Here is an 18,720-nt window from a genome sequence, read left to right on the forward strand (position 1 = left end):
AAGGGGAATCAGGAAACAGATGGAAGGGTGGTTGGTGGTTCCATTCCCCACCCTCATTAGAAAGGGCATGGGTGGGGTGAGAGCTTCCCAAGAGGAGACAGGGCTCCTGGGTTCTAGATTCAGCTCTGAGAAGGGTGTGGGGTCTTGTGGGTTCAGGTTGCGGGGGGGGGATGCTGGGAGTCAGGACTCTGGGTCCTAAATGTGGCCCTGGGGAAGAAGTGGACCATGTTGGCTAGAGCAGGGAGTTGGGGCTGGACTCCTGAGTTCTATCCCTGGCTCTGGGAAGGGAGACATTGGATGGTTAGAGAAGGGAGACTGGCAGATAGATAGAGCTCCTCTTTCAGATGGACAAGTGGAACCCAGGCTTCCTGGCTCCCAGCCTCCCCCCAACCCACTAGACTCCACACCCCTCCCAGAGCTGGGGATAGAACCTGCATCTCAGCCCTAGTTGAGGGAATCTCTCTATAAATAGCCCCGTGTCCCACCCCGGAGACAGCTTCATCTCAGCGCCGGGTGACTCTTCCGCATGTGCTGGCCCAGCTCCGCAGGCTGAAATCAAACACCCGTTGGCCTGAGGAGTTTATTCCTTTAACATCGGTGTCTGAAATGTTAATTAAAAGGGGTCGGATCATGCTGGTGGCTCAGTCCAGGCGCCTGTGTACAGGGGGTTGGGGAGGTGGTGGCGGATCAGATCACAGTTATCAAGGTAAATGCAAATGTATACAGGTGGGGCTGGTGGGGAGAGCAGCAGGGTGGGGTGGAGCCATAGGGGTCAGCCCAGGATTGGTGCTTCTGGCCCCACATGGAGCTGTGGGATCCCTCCTACTTTCCTCTATCTGTGTCCCACTCCTTTCTATTTGGGTCTGTCTGTCTGTTCCCATCCCCTTCCCACACCATTTCTGGTTCTGTCTGTCCATCCCCCAACCCATCCCTCTGGGTCTCTATCTCTAGCTGTTTCCTCTCATTTCTCTGGCCTGTCTGTCTGTCCTCTCCCTACAGATCTCTCTTGGTCAACGTGTCCCCCTCACCCCTCTCTGGTTCTGTCTGTCCCCCAGGCAGTCTGTAGCAAACCCAGACTACAGTTCCCTATGCTCAGTGGGGCACCCTGATCCCCTGGGCTCCTTGCTGTGGTGAGGGGTAGACAGTGAAGTGGTAGGGGGCAGCAGGGGGTAGACAGTGAAGTGGCTGTGGGGCAGGGGTCTCATCTGCCTATGGGCCCCCTTACAGCAGCGTGGAGTCCATCACCCCATCCCCACACTCCTGCTCCCTTTGCAACACCATCTCGCCCTTGGCCCGGAGAAGGGACCCCCCTCCATGCTGGGGCTGGTGCAGCAGGGGCTGCTCCTTGCCCGGGCTCTGGAAGTCCCAGTAGTAGCGGATCCGGCGCTGGTGCCCTTTGGCCTGGCCCATCTCGCTCCTGTCCTGATAGCCCCCTCCACTCGCCTTCGCCGGCTCCTCCAGGTGTTGGTGCTGCCTCAGCAGGCTGTCCAGGATCTTCTGAGCTGACTGGTAATCCAGAGACACCCCTGGCTCCTTCTCCCCTAGGCCCTGGCTCCAGGCCTCATCCCCATCGGAGCTGTCGGTGCTGCTGAGCTCTGGCACCGGCACTAGCTCCAGCCGCCCACCAAGCAGCAGGCCCTGCGGGGACGGAGGGCGCAGGGCATCAGTGGGCGGCAGGGTGGGCACTGAGGGAGCCACCAGCGCCTCCTGCCTCAGGTAGAGGAAGTGTGGCATGGGGAGGGCATGGACCTGGGCCCCTTCCTCCGCACTGCACTCACTTTCTGTCGAGTTGACGTGCTCCAGCAGCTCCCCAGGGCGCTGCTGCTTCCACGGCGTGAAGGCCGTGGTTCTCCCGTGGCTTTCCAGCTGCCCTGGGGCTGGGAGGCTGTGGTAGTTGGGCACCGGAGTCCTGTCTCCGTTGGGCATGGCTGTGTCTGACTCAGAGCTGCAGCCTGGCTTGTTGGCCTCTGTGGCCGAGTCAGACTGGCTGGGGGTGGTGGTGTGGGCGTCGGAGGCACTGTCCATGAAGGCGGGAGGGGGCGCCACGTCGGAGATGTGCAGGGAGTAGAGGCTGTCGGCGGAATTGGCCTTCTCCATGTGATGGTGCTTCCCTGCTGATTCTGACAGCAGCGTCGAGATCTGCGGGGACGAGGGAGGGGATGTCACACCAGCCCAGCATGGCCAGGACCAGCGGTGGTTTAAAGCCTGATATCTCCTTAACTGCAAGTGCTATATCTGAACGCTTGGTACCCTCAGCTTTTCAGTGGTGTCAGGCCTTTGTTTCAAGCTCTACGGTTGTTGAGCTCTTGGATTTATCAATCCCGTCAGTCTGATTACCCTCTGGAACTCTGGTGTGTGTTTAGCAGCCTCAAAAACTGCTAAAGCTTGTAGCTGTCGCTGTTTAAGGTGCAGTATCTCCTCAAGTCTTCAAGCTAATAATGCAAGACTTGCCCTGATGGGAGGCTGAGATTTTCAGCTTTCCAGCAGCATAGGGCCTTTATGTGCAGCCATGAGGGTTGTCAAGCTATTGGATCCCCCAGTCATATCATTCTGATTACCTCTGAGCTTATTTCCCTGAGGCCACAGACGTTTGAAAGGGTCGCAAAGTGCTAGGGCTGGGGCAGATTGAGGCTCTTTATCTCTGACATCGTGGGGATTAGACCTGGTCTCTCTGTGCTGTTAGAAAGCTGAGTCCCAGCTTTGCAGGGATACATGGCACTAATTCCTCACCTGTTTGGCTCTAAAAATGCGAGGCTGCCACTGGCTCTGGAATCTAGCAACATTTCCTCGTTACTGGATTTTTGTCTCTACAGCTCGAAGCATTTCCCACTCCTTCCCAGCACCACATCGGCCTGCCCACAGCCCACATGCCACCCCCACTGCCAGGAACCCTCCCCGTGCTCCCCCAGTCTGTGCTCCCCAGGCCGGCCGCCTCCCCCACCCCTGAGCTCACGTTGAGTCTCTCCAGCGTGCAGATGGTGTTCTGGGCACTAATAAGCCTCTCGAGCAGCTCAGTAATGCGCTGGTTCAGGGTTTGTTTCTCAGTTGCCATGCTCTGAGCCTGCGGGGGGAGGGAGACAGCAAGACGAGATGGTCAGGGGAAGAATGGCCTAGTGCTTGAGGGAGGCTGGGAGTCAGGACTCCTGGTCCCCCAGCGCTGAGATGCAGCCACCTCTGGGTTGGGGTATGGGAGCTGTTTAACATCTGCACAACGACGTTGGACAGCATTTGAAGATACGACATGTGGGATGATCCTGTGTCTGATTGAAACTGCCAGGCAGGGAGCAATTTAGGGCCATGAAGTGGTTTGGGCTTTGGCTGGGATACCCGGGTTAATATCCAAACCTCTGTGCAAATTGTCAGGGCAGCTGATTACCCCAAGGGGGGAGCGGGGGAGAGAGACTTGGCTTAATGTCTCATCAGAACTATGGAAGGGATTGTGGGGTGGAAAAATTGGACCCACCACGTCCCTTGGGAGTGTAGCTACGTGGTGCGCTTAATATATGGACAGAGCAGCTGTTAAAGGCTCAGAGACCACGGTGATGGGCCCAGAGTAAGAGCCTACATTGAATGAGGTAGTGGGTTGTTCCCTGTCTGGACAGCTGAGTCTCCAGGGTGCATGGATCTGACCATGAAGTTGCTCCCTTTCAATGTGGGGGTCTGTAAGCCCAAATCTGGGGCTGCTCCCCACCAGCAATAAAGCTGCCCTTACAATGAGGTGAAGTTTCTCCTCCAGCAGCTGGTTGGTGCGTTGGGTGTTGGAATAGTCCTCCTGCAGCCTGGGGGGAAACAGACAAGAGATTGAGACTGTCTTGAAAACCTCCCTACAGATGCAGGAATCTTTCACCTGGTGCTGAGATGGAGTGTGGGAGCTGTTCATACAGGGACTCCTCATCCAGTGCTAAGATGCAGCCGCCTCTGGGTGGGAGGGCATGGGAGCTGTTTATATAATGATCTCTTGCCCAACACTGAGATGCAGCCCGCTTTGGGTGGCACTGTGCTGGGGTATGGGGTCAGTGCTGATTGTGAGGGGAAAGCACCCTATACTGAGTCTCCACCCCACCCTCTGCAGGACTGTGGATTTTCTTTGGAGGTTCCCCATCCAAGTATTAGTGAGACATAATTCTGCTTAGCTTGCAAGATCGATCTCAGGACCCTGTTTTGCTGAGTGCTCGACAGAGAAGCATACAAACTAAGAACCCATGTGACTCAGTGATTGGTGGAGGCGGTGGGATACATTCCTACCTTCTCTCAGTACAGACATAATTATTGTTAATGGGGGCTGGTCTCTTACAGGCTCCTGTGTTGCTGGTAGTGCAGCCAAGGCCAAGGGGAGCCATGCCATGTGGATTGGACCGTGCCCAGAAGGGCCTAGGGAAACAAGAAACTTGAACTTCAGGGAGAAGCAAGGGAGGGACTCAGACCAGTGCAATGGCAGGAGGTGCTACTGGTAACCCAGCTCCACCAATCAGAGCTCTTTGTACCTGCAGCAGGGAGTCCCACGGGTTAGTTGTGCATGTGGAGGAGGGTCCTCTCTCCAAGGAGGTAGCATTGTGAGAACAGACTTGATGCCTCCAAGAGGGGTGAGGCTCTAACAGACTCAACCGCCATGCGAGTGAACTGGAGAGCAGGCTCTGCCCCCAAGGGGAGAAGGGCTATACTAGACTCTGCCTCCTAGTGGGTGTGGCTATGACAGCAGACTCAACCCCCGAGGGGGTAGGGCTGCAATAGACTCCACCTCCTGGGGGAGTGGCTGTGAGGAGGCCCCACCCATCCAAAGGTGAGGCTTCAGGATCCCTCACCTGCTGAACTTCTCCTTCAGCAACTCCAGCTCTTCCCAGGTCTGCTGCAGATCCTGCTGCCCAGCAGGGCCAGACTTGACCCCTGCACCTGCTCCTTCCGCCGGCTCCACGCCTCGGTCTCTGGGCAACCTGGGGTCACAGAGAGCACTGGCAGGGGGGGATCTGAGCCCCAGAGGTCTTGTCATACCAGAGCCCTGGACCTGGCTGGAGTGACTGGAGTTAAGACCAGGATCCATCTGGGCCAGAACTGCTGGCCTGCTCCCCTGTTGGATCTTTGAGCTGCATGCCCCCCTCTGCCCACAGGCCAGGGGCCCAGCTGCCTACAGCCCTCCATCGGCGCTCCCCCTGCAGAGCCACTCCAAGGATGCAGGGGGCTCTTAGAGCACACCCCATCCCCATGTATTCAAGTGCAGTTCCCCTCGCACCTCTGGGGCACTAAGGCCCCTTTGTACACTGTGGGGTGGAGACTGCCCCCTGGGATTCCTCCCTATAGCCGGGGAGGAGCTGGCATAAGGGCCCTGCACTGGTCCTGTTTTCAGCAGAGGGGTTGTGGATCTGCGCTCTGGCTGTTCTCTGCCCCCCGGGGCCGTGGGAGGCGGATCAGGGATGTGATTGGAGCGCGCTGCGCTCTGACTGTTCTCTGCCCCGCGGGGCCATGGGAGGTGGATCAGGGATGTGATTGGAGCGCGCTGCGCTCTGGCTGTTCTCTGCCCCTCCCCCCGGGGCCATGGGAGGCGGATCAGGGATGTGATTGGAGCGCGCTGCGCTCTGGCTGTTCTCTGCCCCCCGGGGCCATGGGAGGTGGATCAGGGATGTGATTGGAGCGCGCTGTGCTCTGGCTGTTCTCTGCCCCTCCCCCCGGGGCCATGGGAGGCGGATCAGGGATGTGATTGGAGCGCGCTGTGCTCTGGCTGTTCTCTGCCCCTCCCCCCGGGGCCATGGGAGGCAGATCAGGGATGCGGTTGGAGCGCGCTGTGCTCTGACTGTTCTCTGCCCCGCGGGGCCATGGGAGGTGGATCAGGGATGTGATTGGAGCGCGCTGCGCTCTGGCTGTTCTCTGCCCCTCCCCCCGGGGCCATGGGAGGCGGATCAGGGATGTGATTGGAGCGCGCTGCGCTCTGGCTGTTCTCTGCCCCTCCCCCCGGGGCCATGGGAGGCGGATCAGGGATGTGATTGGAGCGCGCTGTGCTCTGGCTGTTCTCTGCCCCTCCCCCCGGGGCCATGGGAGGCGGATCAGGGATGTGATTGGAGCGCGCTGTGCTCTGGCTGTTCTCTGCCCCTCCCCCTGGGGCCATGGGAGGTGGATCAGGGATGTGATTGGAGCGCGCTGTGCTCTGGCTGTTCTCTGCCCCCCGGGGCCATGGGAGGCAGATCAGGGATGCGGTTGGAGCGCGCTGCGCTCTGGCTGTTCTCTGCTGTCGCAGGAGGCAGCTTCGGCCGGTGGCCAGAGCGCACTGTGCTCTAGCTGTAAGTCAGAGGTTGAGCAACCCTGAAACTGTGCTAACACTAAGGTATCGGTATAAAGGAGGCTTCAAGCTACCGTCGGTCTTTCCAAGACAGGACAGGGACAGGGACAGGGACAAGGATGGGGGTATGTAGGAACTGGGCATAGAATCAGAAGTGTAGGGCTGGGAGGGACTCGAGAGATATCTAGTCCAGTGCCCTGCACCGAGGCAGGGCCAAGTAAACCCAGAGCATCCCTGACAGATGTTTGTCCAACCCGTTCTCAAAACCCTCCAATCGTGGCGATTCCTCCATCTCCCTAGGTAACCTGTTCCCATGTTAACTGTTCTCAGGGTTAGAATGTTTGTCCTAACGGCTAATATAAATCTCCCTTGCTGCAAGTGAAGCCGGTTCCTTGGTGTGCTGCAGAACAACTGAGCTCCGGCTTCACTGTACAAGCCATTAACATACTGAAGGCTCTTACCAGGTCCCCCCTCAGCCATCTCTTCCCTAGACTGAACATGCCCAACGGGTCAGGCTTTCTAAACCTCGGATCGTTTTTGTTGCTCTCCTGCGGACTCTCTCCAGTTTGTTCACCTCTTTCATACAGTGCGGGGCCCAGCCTGGACACAACACCCAGCTAAGGCCTCGCCCGTGCTGAGCAGAGCGGGACAGTGACCTCCTGTCTCTTACACGCAGCTTAAATGGAACATGCATCTTGACTGGAGGCTCCAAGATATGTGGTCAATACTCACTTAGCTGGCTCCATATCGGCTGCCTGCGGCTGCAGCTCCTGGATAGACAGATGGAGACAGACTTCAGCAACAACCAAGTCTTTGTAAAACCCCATCAATGCCCAGCACAAGATCTCAGAGTGGGTGAGTCTACGTAGCCCCCTTGAACACAGAGAGAAACTGAGGCACACATAGGGGAAGGGACTTCTCCCCAAGGTCAGACAGAGAGTTGGGAATAGAACCCAGATGTCCTGACTCCCAGCCCCCTCCTCTAACCCACTAGACCCCACTCCCCTGCCAGAGCTGGAGATAGACCCCCAGCTCCCTGGGAGGAGGTGACAGGCTGCTGAGTGAATTGTATCTGGCCCTTTGTCTGGACGACCTTGCGGTGCTGATGGTTCTGGGGGGGTTGGGGCTGCAGTTGGCTGGGTGATTGAAAGAGAGGGTTGGGAGGAGATGGGGGCACAGGATCTAGGTGTTTCTGGGGTAGGACGTGGGGTTGGGGCTGCAGGCACGGGTGGGTGCAGGGAATGGGGGGATGGGATGGGGTTTTGGGAGGACCTGGTTGGGGCTGTAGGATGACCCTGGGGAGGTTAGGGGGAATCTCTTTGGGGCCACAGGGTGTGGGTAATTCTGGTGGCCGGGGGGGATAACCTGTTGGTGCTGCAGGGTCCAGATGACCTGAAGGAGGTGGGGGGGGCAGAAATCTGTTAGGGCTGTAGGGCCTGGGAGGAGTCGGAGGAGGGATCTGTTGGGGCTGCAGGGCCCGAGTGACCCTGGAGGGGTCGGGAGGGGGGAACTGTTGGGGCAGCAGGGCCTGGGATGAGTCGGGAGGGGGGGATCTATTGGGGCTGCAGGGCCTAGGTGACCCAGGAGGAGTCAGAGGGAGGATCTATTGGGGCTGCAGGGCCTGGGTGACCCAGGAGGGGTCAGGAGAGGGGAATCTGTTGGGGCTGCAGGGCCTGGGTGACCCAGGATGGCTCAGAGGGGGGATCTGTTGGGGCTTCAGGGCCTGGGTGACCCAGGAGGGGTGATCTGTTGGGGCTGCAGGGCCTAGGTGACCCGGGAGGGGGGATCTGTTGGGGCTGCAGGGCCTGGGTGACCCAGGAGGAGTTGGAGGGGGGGATCTGTTGGGGCTGCAGGGCCCGGGTGACCCAGGAGGGGGGATCTGTTGGGGCTGCAGGGCCTGGGTGACTCGGGGGGATGGGGGCAGGTCAGGAAGGGATTTGGGTGGGGCTGTACTGCTGGAGGGACTACTGCCACCTACCTTGCAGTGGGCCCCGTCTTGTTGTGTTGTCCCTTCTGGCTGCTCCTTGTGGGGGCTGGCCCGCTCCTTCTCCACCTTCCTGGGGGCAGGAGGCTGCTCGTGGCCCTCGGTCTCCTCCCCATGGCCCGGCCTGCCTTCCCCAGGCCTCCTCTGCTCCTCGCCGCCCGGCCTGGTCTGGGGGGCCACGCCCAGCTCCAGGCTGCTGACATTGTCCATGTGCCTGGAGGGAGCTGGGTTGGTGTGATCCCCCCGGGGACCCCTCCTCCTGCCGTGGGGGCCCTTCTCCTGCTGGCGCTGGCACTCCCGGCTCTCAGCCAGGGACCCCTGGGAACTGGCTTTGCTGCCAGAGCTCTTGGACTCAGAGCTGTCGGTGCCGGAGCCCTTGCTGGCACTGGCAGTCTCTGGTGGCTTCCAGCCCAGGGAGCTGAGGTTGGAGGGGCTCATGACCTGCCTGGTGATCTCGTTGAGGAACTCAGAGAACCTCAGCTTCTCCTCTACTAGTTTTATCTGGTCCGTGCTGTGGTGCTTCTTGGTGACCCCTAGCTCCGGCAGCAGCTCCAGCTCCTCCTCGGCCCTGGGGGTTGGCGGGCCCTGGGGCTCCCTCTCGCCTGCCCGCACAGGGAAGGTCTCGATGGACTTGGCCTTGCGCAGCCCGTCGCCCTTGGCAACAGCCCCGTTCTTGAGGATGCCTTTGCCGGGTGCCAGGGCCCCTGCCCGTTTGTGCAGCCCTGGGGCCAAGATCTCGGTCTGCTCATTGAAGACCAAGCTCCTCTCCAAGCTGCTGGCTTTGTAGAGCCGGCTCTCCCCACCGGCCTGGGCACGAGGTGGAGACTGGGCCTCCTGGGGACCCTGCTGCCGGGACAGCCGGTCCACGCTCTGGCTGTGCCCCTTCTTCAGCCTGGGGAGGGAGACGGGCTCCTCAGCCTTGTGGCTGGCAGGCCCCTCCCCTCTCCAGCGCAAGGCCCTGGCTTCTCTGGAGATGTCCACACATGACTGGGAATGTTGGGGCTGGGACATGGGGCCGCCCACCAAGAAGGCCTCCTTCTCCAGGCTGGCTTCAGAGGACCAGGAGACTGCGGTGGTGGAAGATGCAGCCGAGGAGGAGGAGGAGGAGAAGCGGTCAATCCGCCCCTCCATCCACTGCTGGTGGCACCGGCTCAGCTCCCGCTCTGAGACCTTCCCCTCCTTGGAGTGCTGCAGCGGGGTGAAGAACTTCTCCATCACCTGCAGCTTCCCAGCATGCACCTGGCCACCACCAGCCTCATCCCAGTGCGCCGGGGAGAAGGGCCCTGCCTGCCCCTGGGCTTTCTTGTAGGATTTCCTGCGGATGGCTGAGGCGCTCATCCTCAGAGCAGGGCGCACCATCCAAGAGCTGCTCACGGCACCGGCAATTCCTGCCTGGCTCTGACGCCAACCCCTCCCCATGGTTATTTAAGCAGACCAGCCAGCTTAGTAGAGCAGAAACAGCAAGTGTCAATACGATGGGTGCTGGGGCGTGTGATGGAGGGGGAGGAAGGATGGGTTGCTGGCCACATCCACCTCCCCACACCTCCCCCCCATGCCCGCGGATGGCCTCGCATCAGCATAGCCATTCTGGGTGTGGGCGGGGACATGGGCTGGCATCCCAGATACGAGGTGCGTGGCCCTGTAACTGGGAAAGCTGTTCTGAATTCCTGCTGCATTCAAATCCCAGTGGCTAGGGCACTGGGCTACCAGTCAGGACACCTGGGTTTTATTCCCAGGTCTGCCACTGAGCCCCTGTGTGACCTCGGGCGGGTTCCTTACCCTTTCTGTGCCTCAGTTTCCTCTCCCACCCCTTGTCTTTTGGGCAGGGAGTCTGTGCAGCACCTGGCACAAATAGAAGCCCTCATCTCAGTTGGGGATCTGTGCAGCGCCTGGCACAACAGGGCCCTGATCTTGGCCATAATGTGCCGTTGTGTCCCAAAATGTACCCTCTGACTCTGCCAAAATGGAACTGTTGTCTGGTGGGTTAGAGCAGCGTGGGGCTGGGAGCCCGGACTCCTGGGTTCTATCAGCAGCGCTGGGAGAGGAGTGGGGGAAGGGGGACTGGGATTCAAGGGTTGCATGGGGTGAGGTTCACTATCTCACAGGCATGATATATAAAGCGCGTTTGGCCGCTGTCTCTCAAACTAACCTCGCCCTTCTTGTAACCAGTTCTTTGCTAGGTCCCAGGCCCCTGCTGAGGCCCTTCCCTGCTCCGGTGTCCTGGGTCTGGTCAGTACTGGGAAGAGCCCTCTGTCCCGGCTGCGTACAGCTCTCCCTCTGGGACTTGGCTAGAGCTCGGTGCCAGCCTCAGGTAAGTGAATGTTGCTCTCGTGTATAGACCCCATAGGTCCCTGGGTTAACACAAGCACCACAGAACTGGGACTGACCCAAGCTGGCTTACAAGGGCTTGTGTTTCTTGAGGCAGTGTGGTCTGACAGGTAAGGCACTGGCCTGGGAGTCAGGCCAAGCTGGGGTCTATTCCCAGCTTTGCCACTGACGTGCTGTGTGACCTTGGGCATGTCCCTTCCTCTCCCTGTGCCTCAGCTTTGTCTCCTTCCTTTCATCATAGGAACGGCCATACTGGGTCAGACCAATGGTCCATCCAGCCCAGTGTCCTGTCTCTGACAGTGGCCAGGTGCTTCAGAGGGAATGAACAGAACAGGGCCATTTTGTGTGATCCGTCCCTGTCATCCAGTCCCAGCTTCTGGTAGTCACAGGTTTGGGGGACCCCGGAGCATGGAGTTGTGTCCCTGACCATCTTGGCTAATAGCCATTGAGTGACCCAACCTTCAATAGGTTATCTCATTCTGTTTTAAACCCTGTTATAGTTTTGGCCTTCACAACATCCTCTGGCAAGGAGTTCCACAGGCTGACTGTGTGTTGTGTGAAGAAGTCCTGCCTTGTGTTTGTTTTAAACCTGCTGCTTGTTAATTTCATCAAGTGACTGCTAGCTCTGGTAACACTTCCCTATTCACTTTCTCCGCCCCTTTCATGATTGTATAGATCTGTCATGACCCCTTAGTCATCTCTTTCTAAGCTGAACAGTCCCAGTCTTTTTAATCTCTCTTCGTATGGAAGCTGTTCCATGTCCCTAATGATTTTTGTTGCCCTTCTCTGTACTTTTTCCAATTCTAATACATCTTTTTTGAGATGGGGCAACAAGAACAGTATTCAAGGGGTGGGCCCGAACCATGGATTTATGTAGTGACATTGTGGTATTTACTGTCTTATTATCTATCCCGTTCCTGGTGGTTCCTAACATTCTGTTCGCTTTTTTGACCTCTGCAGCACATTGAGCAGATGTTTTCAGAGAACTCTCCACGAGGACTCCAAGATCTTTCTTGAGTGGTAACAGCTAATTTAGACCCATCATTTTGTATGTAAATTGGGATTATGTTTTCCAATGTGCTTTACTTTGCACTTACCAACATTGAATTTCATCTGCCATTTTGTCACCCAGTCAACCAGTTTCCTGGAATCCCCTTGTAGCTCTTCACAGTCAGCTTTGGACTTAACTATCATCAGTAATTATGGATCATTTGCAAATGATGCCACCTAACTCTTCACCCCCTTTTCTAGATCATTTATGAATATGTTGAACTGCAAAAGTCCCAGTACAGATCCCAGGGGGACACCACTATTTTCTTCTCTCCAATAAACTGACCCTTTATTCCTACCCTGGTCTTTTTAATCAGTTACTGATCCATGAGAGGACCTTCCCTCTTATCGCATGGCAGTTTAGTTTGCTTAAGAGCCTTTGGTGAGGGACTTGATCAAAGGCTTTCTGAAAGTCCAGGTATACTATATTGACTGAATAACCCTTGTCCACGTGCTTGTTGACATCCTCAAAGAATTCTAATAGATTGGCGAGGCATGATTTCCCCTTACAAAGCTGTGTTGACTCTTCCCCAACATACTGTGTTTATCAATGTGTCTGAAAATTCTGTTCTTTACTATAGTTTTATCCAATTTGCCTGATACTGGAGTTAGGCTCACTGGCCAGTAAATACCAGGATCACCCCTGGAGCCTTCTTTAAAAATTGGCATTACATAAGCTATACTCCAGTCATCTGGTCCAGAGGCTGATTTCAGTGCTAGGTTACACACCACAGTTAATAGTGCTGCAGTTTTCACATTTGAGTTCCTTCAGAACCCTTGGCTGATACCATCTAGTCCTGGTGACTTAATTGCTGTTTATCAGTTTGTTCCAAAGCCTCCTCTACTGACACCTCTGTCCTAGGTTTATTCCCCACTTTGAACTTTAGCGTCCACAAGATGAGGACCTGCATGGACTCTTCTAAACTTAAATCCTAGTTTAGATCTGGTTATGCTACCACCAGCTAGAAATTCCAGTGTCTAGCACACTCCCTGTTCCCCCAAAACTTTCCCTGGGGAACACAGATTCAAACTCCTTGGATCTTAACACAAAAGGAAATAGCCCATTCCCCCACCTCCCCCTTCCTTAGCCGTCGGGAGAGATCACCTTGATTCAAACTCCTTGAATCAAACAAAGAGGGATTCCCTTTTCCCCCCTCCTCCTCTTCCCCTGAGATTCCAAACAAGGGAAGAAATCAATCAGGTTCTAAAAAGAAAAGATTTTATTAAAAGAAAGAAAGTAATACTATCTCTGTAACACCAGGATGAAAAATATTACAGGGTCTAACTTATAAACCAAGAGGGACTTCCCCCCCCCACTCCTTTCTCAGAATAATCAAAGTAACAGCAAACAGAAATAAAGAGATTTCTCCAGCAACCACACATTTGCAAATACAGAAATTAATTAGAAGACTAATCTGCCTTTCTAATACTCACTATACTGAATAGAAGAGAATACTTCAGGAAGCTTGGAGAGCCTGGATATACGTCTGGCCCCTCTCAGATCCAAAGAGAGAACAACCCCCCAAACAAAGAACACAAACAAAGACTTCCCTCCACAGAGATTTGAAATTATCTTGTCCCTTGATTGGTCCTCTGGTCAGGTGTCCATCAGGTTACTGAGCTTGTTAACCCTTTACAGGTAAAAGAGACCTTAACCCTTAACTATCTCAATCTAGGAGAGTTCCTCAGATTTGTCACCTAAAAGAAAGGGCGTGGGTGTGGGGATGTCCCCCACATGCTTTGCAGTGAAGACCGATGCAATAAATTCACGTAGCTTCTCTGCAACAGCCTTGTCTTCCTTGAGTGCTCCTTCAGCACTTTGATCCTCCGGTGGCCCCACTCATTGTTTAGCAGGCTTGCTGCTTCTGCTGTACTGAAACATTTTTTGCTGTTAGTTTTTGTGTCTTTAGCTAGTGTTTCAAACTCTCTCTTGGCTTGCTCTTGTTATACTTTTACACTTCACCTGCCAGAGGTTTTTTGTTCCTTTCTATTTTCCTCACCGGGATTCGACTTCCAATTTTTCAAGGATGCCTTTTTGTCTCTAACCGCCTCTTACTCTGCTATTTAGCCATAGTGGCGTTTTCTTGGTTCTCTTACTCTTGTTTTGATCTGGGGTACAGGATTTCACAGCCACTGTCACCATCCTGCTCAGGTGGTCGGTGGTATAGTCCTACTGCTGTACTCTTCTTGTTCAAGGGTGGAATTTCTATCCCTAGAGAATCTATGGTATGGTTTGATTCTTTCTTTCTCATATAGTGCTTTGGTGTCTATTTAAACTGTGACCTCTTTGGGGCAGGGACTGTCTCTAACTGTGTGTCTGTGCAGCGCCTGGCATGGTGGCGGGATGTCTTGGTTACAGGGGGTATCTGTGTGGCGTCTAGCACAATAGGGTGTTACCAGATTTGCCCGTTACTTTGGGGCACGCTCATTTATCAGGGTTACTCTTCTGGGGGACGGTTCTGTAATTCTATCAATGAACTGCTTGTGTCACTTGTGTTCTCAGACGGAGCTCTACTTCTGCACGTTCTCTCCCAATGGAGCTATCCTGCAGGACCTAGGTTCCCCAGGGCCGGGTTCTTCCAGCCCCAGAATCAGACGAACACACACACACACATTAACAGAGCACATCTGAGAGGACCAGGTTAATCAGCACTCCCAAGCTGACCCCTTCTATGCCCCTGGACTCAGCAGGCTGGGTCGAGCAGCACTTCCAAGCTGTCACCCTCATATGCCCCAGGTTCAGCAGGTCCCTATCCCCACTTTCACGTTACAATTGTTCTGGCAGTAACCCACTTGATGAGCAAACCGCACAGGATTTTTGGGCGCTGCAGGGATCTTTAGCTTCGGTATGAGGTGCATTGCTGCAGAGTGAATGAGGAAGCCAAAAAACACCCACGAGGGGAGGGGGAGAGAGAGAGGAGCAACCAGCTTAACCATGAAAGTTATTTATTGCCAGATAATAACCATAGGGGAGCCAAGCAAGCAAAACAGTTATAATATTAAATCTAACTTAAATTTGATTATAAACGTCAGGTGTAGAGAACTATCACTGATCACACAAGTCAGGGCCAGAAGGCTACGAGGAGAGAGCGCTGCTCTCTCCACTCGTGTGAAGAAATCATCAGGAGTCCCAGGTGATGGTGTGTGGTCGCAGGAGACAGGCAGAGCCCCCAGTACAACCAGTCAGGAGAAGATGAGGTCCCAATGGAACTGATGCAGATTTTGGACCCAGGCATCAGAGCACTTACTTGATGTGGGTAGGGGGTTTTGTAGGGAAGGAACAGTGGTTCAAGGGAGAACACTAGAGCTGTTGGTGCGTAAGCCTTGGCTCGGGGGAGCATACCAAAGTTGTTTTGTTCAGGCTAGACAATAGGAACTGCTCATTCCTGGCCAGGGCGGTGTTCCTTGGAGGGAGCTCACAATGCTATTAGGCAGCTTCGCTGGTTTGGATCCCAATAAAGGATTTATTACTAGCATTGGTCTGATAACTGCTGAGCTGGGTGTGTGCAGACCTGGGTTCATTAACATCAGGAGCAGAGATCCCCCATCATGCACTGCTTCCCTGCTTTGCTGGTCCCAGAGTTCCGTGCGGTTCTTGCCTTGGAATCTCTGTTCTCCATTCTGTATGCTAATGGGGATGCTTCCCTGTCCCATCACCGATGCAAATGAGGCTCGGGGAGTTTCCGTAATCCTGTGACCTTTGTCTGGAGGGTTTAGGTGTGTCTCCCATGGCCTTTCCATTACTTTTTGTAAGTCTTTCTTCTGATCGGCTTTGGTTCAAGTCGGGGGAGGGGAGGAAGGTCTTTCATGAGTCAGACAGGCTGGGTACTGCACCCTGGTTCCCCAAGAACTGCGCTCTGAGTCAGACAGGCTGGGTACTGTGCCCTGGTTCCCCAAGAACTGCGCCCTGAGTCAGACAGGCTGGGTACTGTGCCCTGGTTCCCCAAGAGCACAGAGCTGATAGGTAACTGTGGGGATTTATCATCCCTATGCTGCCTTGGTGGAAAGTTACAGCAGCGGACATCACGGACAGAGAGGTTAGATAAAGTTGTTGTGAGAAAGCAGAAAGCTAGCCAGGAGAAGGCAGGCGCCAGATGGCCTGGCTGGGATCGGTTTCAAGGTGATAAACAAGACCATAATCAGATGGATTGCATGGGAAATGGGGAACCAGTGAGCAAAGGGCCATGCATGTGAAAAGCGTGTGTATCGGACAAAGAACCAATCAGCAGCAATGTGATGTTGGTGTGTCTGACGTTTGCTAATATGGAGAAGCCTATATAATATGATGCATTGTACACAATAAACGATTCAGCTTGCAATCATATTGGTTGTTGTGCTTTATCCGGCCCGCACGTAACGCAACAGGTAACAAGGGCCCCAATCTCAGCTGAGGACTCTAGTCAGCACTGGAACATGGATAAGAAATGATGATGATAATTTGTGCTGCTGTTAGTGATCTCTTTAAACTCCCCGTATTTAAGGCTGCATTGCGATAAGCACTCCGAAGGCAGGAGATGCCAGAGTTAATGTTGCTGGTGCATGTGGCAGGTTCATACTAGGGGGAGACGCAGACACACATTGCTACTCATATTAGAGGTTTGCTCGGGGCTAATTTTAAAGCCTGACATGAGCCCAACTAGACAACCGGAACCTGATCCTGAGCACGTTGGGTACTTCTCGTACCCAGGCCGACCCGAAACCGACGCTAGCTGGTCCCGTGGGTTCGGGTTGTGTGCGAGGGTCTAGCCGCCAGCCTGGACTCCGTTTGCTTTAGGTCGTTTCCTCTGCAGAGCCACCAGGGCTAATTAACCCCCAGACCTGATCCCCCCCACCCTGGCCCAGTGCCAGCCATCCAGGCGCAGTTGGTTCCCTCCTCCTCCCAGGTCGCTGCGCCCAACCCGGTGCCAGCACTGCCCCTTGCTCTTGGGGCTTGGCCTGCTGGGGGGCTCCCCATGCCCACGATCCGTCTCCACCCACCTCCTGCTCAAACTCCCAGGCTTTCTGGTCCCCCATCGCGATAGTGTCTGAGCAGAGTCAGGATGAGCTGTACCCTGACATCTGGTGGTGAATTGCGGCGAGTTGTGGAAAAGAACTTCAGGGGCTGATCTTGTTTGCACAGGCACACCCACCCCGCCTAGCATGAACCCACAGCAGCCCAAATGGTCACTTTGGCTGCTGTGAGATCCCCAGTTTCTGTTATTGGGGAAGGAGGAATAAAGTGGTGTTGCCCTGATTATGTGAATCAAGGACAATGAAACTGTTTTATGACAGAGAGACTCGCCATCAACTAAGTAGCACTCGCTAGACAAGGGACATGGTTTCCAAAGCCTAGTTAATTGAGAGAGGCTGAGGGCAGGTATTTCTGTCTGATAGTATGGGCCCCTTTTGAAGGCCTGAAATGCTGATTGCACCTCTTCCTCTCTCTATGGTGGAATATCAGAGCTAATTTTAATTCCATTAAAAGTCTAGTTACAGGCTGCTGAGCTGAATTCACATTGGGCCAATGGTGCACCAGCACTGAGGCTCCCCTACTACAAGCTGCAATCACTAAAGAGCTGAAATCACTGAGTGCTGGGGGTGGGGGGCTGAAGCTATGTTGCTGAGCAGTTTGTGGAGTGGAGCAGTTTGCGGGACAACTGGAGTGGCTTGTGGGACAGCTGATGGAGCGGAGTGGCAGGTGGAGGAGCTCGTGGTGAGGGCTGCAGCAGAACCCCCTTAACACCGCTGTACCACCCCCGCCCCGCCAGGCTGGGAGGTAAAACTCTGCCGATAAACTTTTGAACTCTGGGGCTGCACTGACTAGGGCCTTTGGGTGATTTTTGTGTTCATAGAATATCAGAGTTGGAAGGGACCTCAGGAGGTCATCTAGTCCAACCCCTGCTCAAAGCAGGACCAATCCCCACAGAGATCCCTAAATGACCCCCCTCTAGGATTGAACTCACAACCCTGGGTTTAGCAGGCCAGTGCTCAAGCCACTTAAGACCCTGTGGGGAAAAGGACACTGCCAAACTTCCTGGGGGGGGTCGGTCTTTTGCTTATGGTTTGTGTGATAAATCCTGTTTGTGGTGCTTCCCCAACATAATGCCGTATCATTTCTCTCCTTTATTAAAAGGATTTTGCTACACTCAGCTGCTGTGCTTGCGAGAGGGGAAGTATTGCCTCTTAGAGGCCCCCGGGGGGGAGGGGGGTGGTATGTAATTGTCCCAGGTCACTGGGTTGGGGGGGGAGAGGGCTCGAGCTGGTTTTGCATTGTGTTATTGCAACGGAATCCCTGGATACTGAACCCAGCCCGTGTTGCTGCCAACTCAGACGGGTTACACATGGATTCCGCCTCCATTGCCAGAGCCAAAGTGCAACATTCAGCCCCCCCACACCCCACCCCGCAATCGATATCATGTGATTCCCACTGCCCCCCAGCAAAGATACAGCAAGGTTAAAGCCAGCCCCCATTGGCTTCCCCAGGGCAGGGATCGATGGGGCAGGGATTTAATCAGTTCTTAAACAAGCAGTTGGGGACTAGGGCTGGGGGGGTGGCCAGTGACAGTGAGTTGGTAGCAGCAGCCTCTCCCCAAATCCCTCACCACTGATAGCCCCCCCCCCGTGATGGAAGGACTTTCATGCCATCAGTCCATTCCCTCTCCCCCCCACCCCCAACGTTTTTGTTCAGTGATGTAATCAAGCTGCTTTGCACACACAGGGAGGTGGACCATGGCTTCTGGCCCTGTGGGGCTCTAGGGGCTGGGCAAGGGAAAATCTCAGCTGGCTCTGTGGGAATGTCGGCATTGCAACACGTGCCAGGACCTCACCCTTATGCTGAAGCATCAGTGATGCCTGCTTCACCCATGTCACTCTGATGTGGAGTCCGGCCTCCTGTCCTGTGCCAGGGGCAAGTGGGAGCGACAGGCCTCGTGCTGTTACCAATGGCAGGGATCCAGCCTCCCCCACCTCCCCATCTTTCCATAGCGCCAGGGCCTCGTGCTGCCAGGGGCTTTCCATGGGGCAGTGTTCAGTGGCGTGGCTGCGGCCAGGAGCAGCACTGTGTGTGTGTGTTTGGGGTGCATGTGCAAAGCATTCCACTCACACAGGCTTT

The 18,720-nt window shown here is 55.1% G+C and overlaps 1 protein-coding gene across 1 annotated transcript; it reads right to left on the bottom strand.

The window, feature by feature from the left end:
- Positions 1 to 8: 8 nt before the first annotated feature.
- LOC120369056 lies at positions 9 to 9,590 on the bottom strand. Its single transcript, XM_039481946.1, has 6 exons — positions 8,247 to 9,590; positions 7,001 to 7,038; positions 4,803 to 4,931; positions 3,713 to 3,779; positions 2,954 to 3,061; positions 9 to 2,139 (listed from the first exon to the last, which is right to left on the bottom strand). The coding sequence occupies exons 1-6, from the start codon at positions 9,588 to 9,590 to the stop codon at positions 1,222 to 1,224; spliced, it is 2,604 nt and encodes an 867-aa protein (XP_039337880.1). The 3' UTR covers positions 9 to 1,221.
- Positions 9,591 to 18,720: the final 9,130 nt, after the last annotated feature.

The sequence above is a fragment of the Mauremys reevesii genome, linkage group 7 (genome assembly GCF_016161935.1).
Source record: "Mauremys reevesii isolate NIE-2019 linkage group 7, ASM1616193v1, whole genome shotgun sequence".
Classification (NCBI taxonomy): domain Eukaryota; kingdom Metazoa; phylum Chordata; order Testudines; family Geoemydidae; genus Mauremys; species Mauremys reevesii.

Coding starts and splice junctions, on each gene's coding strand:
- LOC120369056 (XM_039481946.1), bottom strand. CDS start 9,590: ATGAGCGCCTCAGCCATCCGCAGGAAATCCTACAAGAAAGCCCAGGGG. Junction 3,780..4,802: donor CTGAAGGAGAAGTTCAGCAG/GTGAGGGATCCT, acceptor GTTTCCCCCCAG/GCTGCAGGAGGACTATTCCA. Junction 2,140..2,953: donor GCACGCTGGAGAGACTCAAC/GTGAGCTCAGGG, acceptor TCGTCCCCGCAG/ATCTCGACGCTGCTGTCAGA.